The sequence below is a fragment of the Lepidothrix coronata genome, unplaced genomic scaffold (assembly GCF_001604755.1).
Source record: "Lepidothrix coronata isolate B3197 unplaced genomic scaffold, Lepidothrix_coronata-1.0 Scaffold281, whole genome shotgun sequence".
NCBI classification, from domain to species: domain Eukaryota; kingdom Metazoa; phylum Chordata; class Aves; order Passeriformes; family Pipridae; genus Lepidothrix; species Lepidothrix coronata.
In genome coordinates, this window is record NW_016690461.1 from 48,040 (window position 1) to 55,894 (window position 7,855).

At 70.0% G+C, this 7,855-nt stretch overlaps 2 protein-coding genes across 3 annotated transcripts in view; both read right to left on the bottom strand.

Annotated features, from left to right (window-relative positions):
- Nucleotides 1-829: 829 nt before the first annotated feature.
- Nucleotides 830-5,297, bottom strand: CS (citrate synthase). 2 transcript variants are annotated; one of them, XM_017836690.1, is made up of 11 exons: nt 5,229-5,297; nt 3,278-3,325; nt 3,079-3,186; nt 2,933-2,998; nt 2,728-2,859; nt 2,463-2,651; nt 2,160-2,359; nt 1,791-1,920; nt 1,606-1,707; nt 1,271-1,480; nt 830-1,115 (listed from the first exon to the last, which is right to left on the bottom strand). In XM_017836690.1, exons 1-11 carry the CDS (start codon nt 5,280-5,282, stop codon nt 945-947), a joined length of 1,410 nt encoding a protein of 469 aa, XP_017692179.1. In that variant the 5' UTR covers nt 5,283-5,297; the 3' UTR covers nt 830-944. The 2 variants fall into 2 exon arrangements, with proteins under 2 accessions (XP_017692179.1, XP_017692180.1); XM_017836691.1 differs by lacking the exon at nt 5,229-5,297 and adding an exon at nt 3,615-3,665.
- A 1,063-nt stretch (nt 5,298-6,360) lies between these two features.
- The window catches only part of CNPY2 (canopy FGF signaling regulator 2), a 3,423-nt gene continuing 1,928 nt past the window's right edge, over nt 6,361-7,855 (bottom strand). The window contains exons 3-6 of the mRNA XM_017836689.1: nt 7,645-7,760; nt 7,370-7,567; nt 7,134-7,230; nt 6,361-6,453 (exon numbers count right to left, since the gene is read on the bottom strand). Coding sequence (XP_017692178.1) covers nt 6,410-6,453; nt 7,134-7,230; nt 7,370-7,567; nt 7,645-7,760 — 455 coding nt within the window. The 3' untranslated portion in view covers nt 6,361-6,409. The remainder of the gene's footprint in view (nt 6,454-7,133; nt 7,231-7,369; nt 7,568-7,644; nt 7,761-7,855) is intronic.

Consider the following 7,855-nt stretch of genomic DNA (forward strand, 5'->3'; position numbering starts at 1 on the left):
CCCCGCTCACCGTTCCTCACCTGCAGTTGGGGGACAGGGCAGCCTCAGGCTCCCCCCCCTGCCACAGAGCCCCCCCGGGGGGCTGAGGGGCTCCCTGAGCCCCCCGAGGCCGCCCTGCCCGAGGAAGGGCTTTTACAGGCCAATAAAGAGCATTTTCCAAGGGTGAGCAGCCTCCTGGTCCTCATTCAGCACGGGAGGGGGGAGCTGGGGAGGGGGGGGGGCTGCAGCTGGGACCCCCCAACCCAAACCGAGTTCCTGCCATCACCACTGAGGGGCCAAGGGCCACCCCACCGACCCCAACGGGACCCCGGAGCAGCCCCGGGTGGGGTGGGGGCACCATCCCCTGACCCCCCTCCTCACGTCCTGCAGAGGGAGGGAGGTGAAAGGCTCGGGGTTTGTTAATAAAAACATTTATTTTGCATTTTGTTGTTGTTTGTACAGAAGTGCCCAAGAGCTGTGAGGGGGCTGGGGGGGGTCCCAGCTCTGGCTCCTGGGGGCTTCAGACAGGGAGGGGGGGTCACACAAACACGGGGGCGCGGCCGGGGAGGAGTGTATCGAGTCCCTGTGGGAGGGCCTGGACACGAGTCTGGACTGAACCCTCTCGGGGGGGGGCTGTGCCCCCCCACGGCCTCACCAGGACCACCCCCAGCCCAGCAGTGGGGGAGCCGGGGGGCTCCCAGTGTGTGGGGAGTCGGGGGGCTCCCTGTGTGCGCAGTGAGTGCTGCTGGGGTGGGGTGGGGGCACAGGAGACCCCCCTCACCTCACAGGGGTGGGGAGAGCCAGGGGTGGGGCAGGGGAGGGGGAGCAGCCGGGGGGGCTCCGCTCACCCCGAGGAGCCCCCGGCGGTGCCCGGGGGGGGTTCAGTGCCGAGGGCGTCCGGGCCGGGCCCGGCAGCGCAATGTTCCCTGGGGAGCACGAGCCGCGGCCCTGTCCCCGTCCCTTCTTTACCCGGATTTGTAGCCCACGAGCTGCATCAGGCCCTTGGTGCTCATGGATTTGGGCCTCTCCAGGGGGAATCCCAGCGCCCGGCTCCAGATGAGCTGAGAGAGGACGCCCAGGGCTCGGGACACCCCGAACAGCACCGTGTAATAATTCATCTCCTTCATCCCGTAGTACTGTGGGGGGAGAGGGGAGTCAGGGCAGAGAGGGGGGAACCAGGAGCCCTCCAGATGCCCAGGACAGGGAACACGGAGAGATGGGACGGGCAGACAGGCAGAGCGACAGACTGACAGGGAGAGGGACACACAGCTCCCCGGGCCCCCAGGCTCACCTGCAGTAGGACCCCACTGTGGGCATCCACGTTGGGCCAGGGGTTCTTGGCCTTGCCCTGCTCCAGCAGCACGTTGGGGACGATCTTGTAGAGCTGAGCCACGAGCTTGAACAGGGGGTCCTTGGGCAGGTGCTTGAGGGCGAATTCCCGCTGGCAGGTGTAGCGGGGGTCCGTCTTCCGCAGCACCGCGTGTCCGTATCCCGGCACCACCTGCAAGGACGGGGGTCAGAGCCCGGCAACTGCCCCGCAGCACAGCCCCAGCATGGCCCTCAGCTGGACCCCCAGCATGGCCCTCAGACCCTCAGCTCAGCACCCTGGCCTGGCCCCTGGCTCACCCTGCCCGAGTTGAGCGTGTTCCAGATGAAATCACGCAGCTTCTCATCTGACACCTCCTTGCCCAGCTCCTTCTGAAGGTCAGTCAGCCAGAGCAGCACCTCCTGCAGGAACGGCCCAAGTGAGGCCAGTGGGGCACAGAGAGACAGACAGCGAGAGGGACAGAGGGACAGGGAGAGGGGCCCACCTGGTTGGCGAGGCCGTGCAGGGGCCCGGCCAGCCCGTTCATGGCGGCGGCGAAGGCGAGGTACGGGTCAGACAGGGCGCTGCCGACCAGGTGACTGGTGTGGGCACTCACGTTCCCTCCCTCGTGGTCACTGCATGGGCGAGGGGGGCATCAGGACTCCGCCATCCCCACCAAATACCCTCCAAGGCATTCTGGGCGGGCCACAGCGTTCCCAGCCTCGTACAGCCCTACCCCAGTGGCCCTTGCTGTGTTCCCAGTGCCGCCCCTGGAGCGGCCCAGGCATGTCCCGGGAGCCGGTCCTGTCCCTGCCCCGGGCTGGGAGCGGGGCCAAGTCCCCCCCTGCTCCAGGTGCCGCTGCTGCCTCCCTACCTGTGGATGGTGAGGTAGAGCCGCATCAGCTCGATGAACTGGGGGTCAGTGTAGCCCAGCATGTTGGTGAAGTTGTGGGACCAGTCGAGGTTGGGGTCGATGGCCCCGATGCCGCTGCCCTCCCGGTACAGGTTGCGGTAGATCTTGGCGGCGACGCACGGCAGCTTCGCAATCAGGTCCATGGCGTCCTCGTACACAAACTGGCGCCGGGGGGGTGAGAGGGGGCAGCTGCCCTCCCCCCCAGCCCCCTGCCCCCAAACCTGCCCCCAAACCTGCCCCGCACGGCCGGGGGCCCCCCCGTACCTCCCAGTACTTGGCGCGGTGGATGCCCTCGGCGTAGGCGCGGGCGAACTTGCTCTCGCTGTTGAGGGCGGTGACGGCCGCGCTCAGCTGGGACATGGGGTGCAGGTTGGTGGGGAAGTTGTCCAGCATGGTCACCACGTGGGAGGGCAGAGCAGCGCGCCGGGCCCACTCCTTGGACAGCCAGCTCACCTGCGGAGGAGGGGGGGTCACGGGGGCTCGGCCGAGGGGCTGGGGGCTGCCAGACCCCCGCCAGCCCCCTTCTTACCTGCTCCTGGGTGGGGATGTCTCCTGTCACCAGCAGCCAGAAGAGCCCCTCAGGCAGCGGCTCCTCTCCCCCTGCAGCTTTGGGCAGCTTCTTCTGGCACTCGGGGATGCTGTACCCGCGGAAGCGGATGCCCTGCGGAGCCCGGCACGAGCGTCAGCCCAGCAGGGCCAGTGCCGGGGTGGGATGGGGTGGGATGGGGTCCTACCTCGTCAGGATCCAGCACAGAGGTCTCGTAGATCAGTCCCTTCATGCCCCTCATCCCGCCATAAACCTGGAACGGGGAGTGAGGCCACAGTGAGGGGCTGTGGCGCAGCCCGGTGTCCCCCCACGCCCCCCGTGCCCCCCACTCACCATGTCCACCGTGATCTGCCCGATGGTCGTGCTGCCGTGCTGCTGCCGGAAGCTCTTGATCTTCGCCTGCTCCTTGGGGATCATGGTGGCCAGGACATCTTTGAGGTTCTGGGGAGAAGGGAGTGGGCCGTGAGCTGGGGGCCGAGCACAGGACAGGGGGTGACAGGAGAGGGTTTCACAGAGCAGGGTCCCCCCTTACCGTGGCAGCGCTGGCGTGGCGGGCGGCCAAGAGGACACACGGTGCATTCTGTGGAAGAGCAGACACAGAGACCCCCCGTGTTAGCAGAGCAGAGCCCCCCGTGCCCCCCGGCTGCCCCGTTTTGGGGGGTGCAGCTGTACATGGAGCCCCCAGCCCTGGCTCTGTGACGGGAGCCCTGTGACCCCGTGAGATCCCAGCTCCCAGGGGCCGTGCCCGGCGGCTGGAGCCGCTTCCCTCGCCCACACGGATCAGGGCCGGGGTGAGGGATCAGGGCCGGGTGAGCCGGGGCAGCGCAGCCCCCCCCCCACATTCCCATCACGCACAACGGCAGCCGGACCCGGACCCGGACCCGGCACAGGGAATGCGGCTGCATTTCCCTTCCCGGAGCCGAGCACGGCAGCCCTGGCACACGGCAGCCCTGGCACAGCCGGAGCCCAGCCCGGCCAGGCCGCGGTTTTCCTGTGCCGGGGAATCCGAACTTTGTTCCTCGCCCACGCGTGGGAACCGTGGGAACCGCGGGGACTCCGGCCGGGAACACCCTGGGAACACCCCGGGCCTGGCAGCGCCCTGCCCTGGGCAAAGGGGGCAAAGGGGGACTGGGGGACACCGGGGGTCGCCGTGCCGGGGAGGGGGGGTCACACCCACAGGGACACCCCGATCCTCCCGGGGGGAGCTGCGGCAGCGCCTGCGGCAGAGCCAGAACATGACTCGGTTTTTCCACTGGCTGCCGGGAGGGGAGGGCGCGGGGGGGGCGCGGGGGGGTCACCGCAGCGAACCCCCGGCGTGGGCCCCCCCGCACCCCCGGCGTGGGACCCCAACACCCCCAAGTGTGGCCGTGGCGGGCGACAGGGCCGTGTCCCCCCGCAACAGGCGGCTCCGGGAAGGGAAAATGCCGGAGGAGGAACAATGGAGGCGGCTCCGGGAAGCCCAAGGTCAAGGCGGCCGCTGTCGCCGCCGCGGGGGCCCCGTGTCACCCCCAGTGTCACCCCCCGTGTCACCCCCGTGCCACCCCGGTGCCACCGCGCTGCGGGGCTCCCCGCGGCTCGTCCCGCTGTCACCCGGCTCAAGGTCACACGTGCTGGCGGTGACACCGGGCACCGGCTGGGGGTGGGGGGCACCGGGACCCTCGGGGGCCCCCGCCGTGGTCGGGGGGTGCGGGGGCTCCCCGGCCCGAGGGTGCGGGGTCGGGCCGCGGGGAGGAGGAGGAGGCGAAGGGTCGGGATCGGGGCTCAGCCCGGCGGGGCGGCCCCCGCGGGGGTGGGGGGGGAGCGGGGCCAAGTGGGGCATCAAAACACGGCGGGCCGGGCCCCTGCTCCCAAAATATCGCCCGGTCGATAGAGAAACCGCAGAGCCCGTTATGAAACGCCGGGGCCGCGGCCAAGGCAAACAGCCCGGGGGGGCCGGGGCCGCCCCAGCCCGGTACCGGCGCTCAGCCCCCCCCCGGGGGTCCCCTCGCGGTGACCCCGTTGTCCTCTACGGCACCGGGACGCCGGGGGAGGCGGGGGGGGGCGGTGGAGGGGGGTCATCGCCCCCCACTCCCCGCTACCGGTGCCGCCGGGCGGGACCCCCTCGGGGGCCGGTGCTGCAGCGCAGCCGTACAACGGGGGAGCGGCGGGGCCGGAGCCCCCAGCGGGGCCTGCCCCAGGGCGGGGACCCCCCGACGGGGTTGCAGCAGCGGCGGAGCCCCCGAAACAGCGTTCGGGCCCGGAGCCCCCGATTCCTCGCCGGCTCCGACAGGGCCGCGGCGCGGGCACTCCCAGCCGAGCCGGTGCCCACCACGTGCCGCTGCGGCCCCGCGCCCCCCGGTCCCGTCCCCCCCCCGCCGCCACCGCGCGGCCCCTTTAAGGCAGCGCCCCCCACATCGCCCCTTTAAGAACCGAACCCCCCCCTTATCCCCCCCCTGCGGCGTCGCCCCTTTAAGGCGCGGCGAGGCCGGGCCGGGCGCTCTCACCTTGGGCCCGCGGAGGCGCGCGGCCGCCCGGCTGCCGGCGGCGAGGAGCGTCATGGCGGCACCGGGACGGGACAGGCCGGGACGGAGCGGGAGCGGGACCGGGAGCGGGACCGGGAGCGGGGCGGGAGCGGGGCCGGAGCGGCGGCGGCGGCGGCCGGGGGTCCTCAGCGCGCGGGCGGGGCGCGGCGCGGCGCTGCATTAGCATAGCCCCGCCCTCCTCGTGGCAGAGCCGCTCGCTATTGGCCGCGCCGCGCGCCGCGGGGCGGGGATAGGCAAATGAGGCGGCGGGGGCCGCGGGCTATAGGTGGCCGCCGCGTTCGCCTGATTCAGGACTAAGGGTGGGGTGAGGCGCCGCCCGCCCCCTCTGTCGCGACGTCACCGGCCGCAGTGCGTGACGTCATGCCCTGTGTCATCCTCACGGTGTTTCGGTGTGGCTCGGCTGCGGTGCCGGGGCAGCCCCGTGAGGTCACCGGGCATCCGGCCATGTGCTGTGAGGTCATCACAGGCCATGACGTCATCCCACGCCCGGCCACAGTGGCCTATAGGTTGCAGGGCCCCGGCTCAGCAGTGACCTCGGGGGTGGCGTGTGGCCAGCATTGCCCTGAGTGACCCCGGTGCAATCAATGGGTGACATGAGGTGACAAGGGGTGACATGAAACCAGGGGCTGACCAGAATCACCTGAGCAATGTCCCCACCCCAAGGCTGAGCCACAGCAGGTGGACACTGACCACAAGGGAGCTCGAGTCACCTGGGGACACTAAGGTGCCACCGCTGTCCCCACGCCCCCCACCCCGCCCCACACACACCAGAGCGAGACCCTCGGGCGGGCCCACGGCCCCTTTATTGCCTGCAGCAGGGACGGGGGTCCCCAAGCCCCCTGCCCCAAGGGGGGCCGAGCCCCAGTGTCTCCCCCGCGCCCCCCGGCAGTGAGGCAGGAATGTCCCTGAAAATGTCCTGGCAGCAGTGAGGACACGGCCTCACCCCACGGCCGCCCCGGGGAATAAACAGGACGGGAGCTCCGGACGGGGTGAGGCAGCACCGGCTCCAGCGCCGTGGGTTTCCCTGGCAGGTCCGTCCGTCCTGGCGGGGATGAGGCACACGGGGACATCCCGGTGGATCCTGGTGCTGTCCCGGTCCCGGCGAGGCCACCGGGCAGCGTGGTCCAGAGGCAGCTGGGGCATCACAGCTCGTCGTGTGGGATGTGGAGCGCGTGGTCACACAGGTCTGCGGGGACAAGGGGCTGCGCTCAGGGCACGGCAGGACCCCGGGGGAGCCCCAGGACAGGGGGGAGACCGGTGGAATCCTCGGGAGGCACCGGAGCCCTGCGGGCCCCCCCGTGGTGCCACATCCCACCACGCCCCAGTGCCCGTCCCAGCCGTGACCTGAGCTGGAGCCACCTGCACTTCCCTGGCTTTGCCCTGTGGTTAATGACAAACTTGGATGTTTGGGCAGCACTGACCCCTCCCCACCCCGGCCCCTGGACACAGGATGAGCCACAGGAGCAGCTGGAAAGACCCCCAGGACACCCTGGGAAAGAGCATTTCCCTCATGCCTGTGCCAGGTACAAAGGGACCCACCCTGGCCCAGCTCTGGGGGCCACATTCAGCACTGGAAAGACCCAAAGGTCATGGTGTGCCCTGACCCAGTTGTTTGTGAGCTGGAAATAGCCCCCGGGACGGGAGATGGTGCCATGGGCTGTGCCAGGAGAGACCATGGAGCCACAGAGCAGCTGCCCTGGCTCGGCCCCAGCACCCAAAAAAAGCTCCAGCAGCAGCAGGGTCTGGGCACTGGGCTGGCAGTAGCACCTCAGCACCGGGATTTTGGGAAGAACCTGCAGCTCCTCCTGTCCCAACCCTGACAGAGCAGCCACGACCCCCAGAACAGCAGAGACTCCCCTGGCTCACCCGTCCTCTTGCTGCAGAGCCGATCCTTGACATTTTCAGCCTCGTGGGACAGAAACTCAATGAGCTCATCCTCGTATTCCTCAGCGATGCTCTCGCACTGCAACGGGAACCACGGCGGTCACGGGACACCAAGGGACACCAAGAGAGCCCCGGGGAGCCCAGGGGGAACCGGTGACACCAACACACCCCCGGAGAGCCCCTCTCCCAGCAAACGCCACGAGGGCCCCCCCACACACCGCGAACTTCAGGCTGGAAGTCACGTCCCCGTCGAACTTGACCCCAGAGAGGTTCATCTTGGTGCCGTCGTGGGAGATCACCCGCACGTAGCTCTTCCTGTGCGTGGCCTGGTCCGTTTTCTCCCCGTACTCCTTCATCTTCTCGCACACCCGCTCCAGCAGCTCCGTCAGATGCGCCTCCGAGCGCGCGTACGGCACCTGCGGCCGCCGGGGAGGGTCAGTGGGGCCGGGGCAGGACAAGGGAGCTCCGGGAGCGCTGGGAGACGCCTCCTCACCTCCACGACCGACTGGCTGCCGTCGGGGTTGATGCGGAACGAGCCCATCTGGATGGTTTTCCTGGGGTCCACCTGGGAGATCTCCCACTCCAGCTCATCCACCAGTGCCCGGCACGCTGAGGGGGGCACAGGGGTCAGGGGGGTCCCAGCTCGGACACACATGGAGCCACTGGGAGGGACTGGTGGGACTGGTGCAGACTGGGAGGGGTGG

Bases quoted from the DNA above. Each gene is read 5' to 3' on its own strand.
- CS (XM_017836690.1), bottom strand. From the start codon at position 5,282: ATGACGCTCCTCGCCGCCGGCAGCCGGGCGGCCGCGCGCCTCCGCGGG. The intron at 1,708-1,790 runs GTGGGCCCCTCT...CCGTTCCTGCAG, and splicing joins TGCACGGCCTCGCCAACCAG to GAGGTGCTGCTCTGGCTGAC. The intron at 1,481-1,605 runs GTGAGCCAGGGG...CCGTCCTTGCAG, and splicing joins ACACGCTCAACTCGGGCAGG to GTGGTGCCGGGATACGGACA.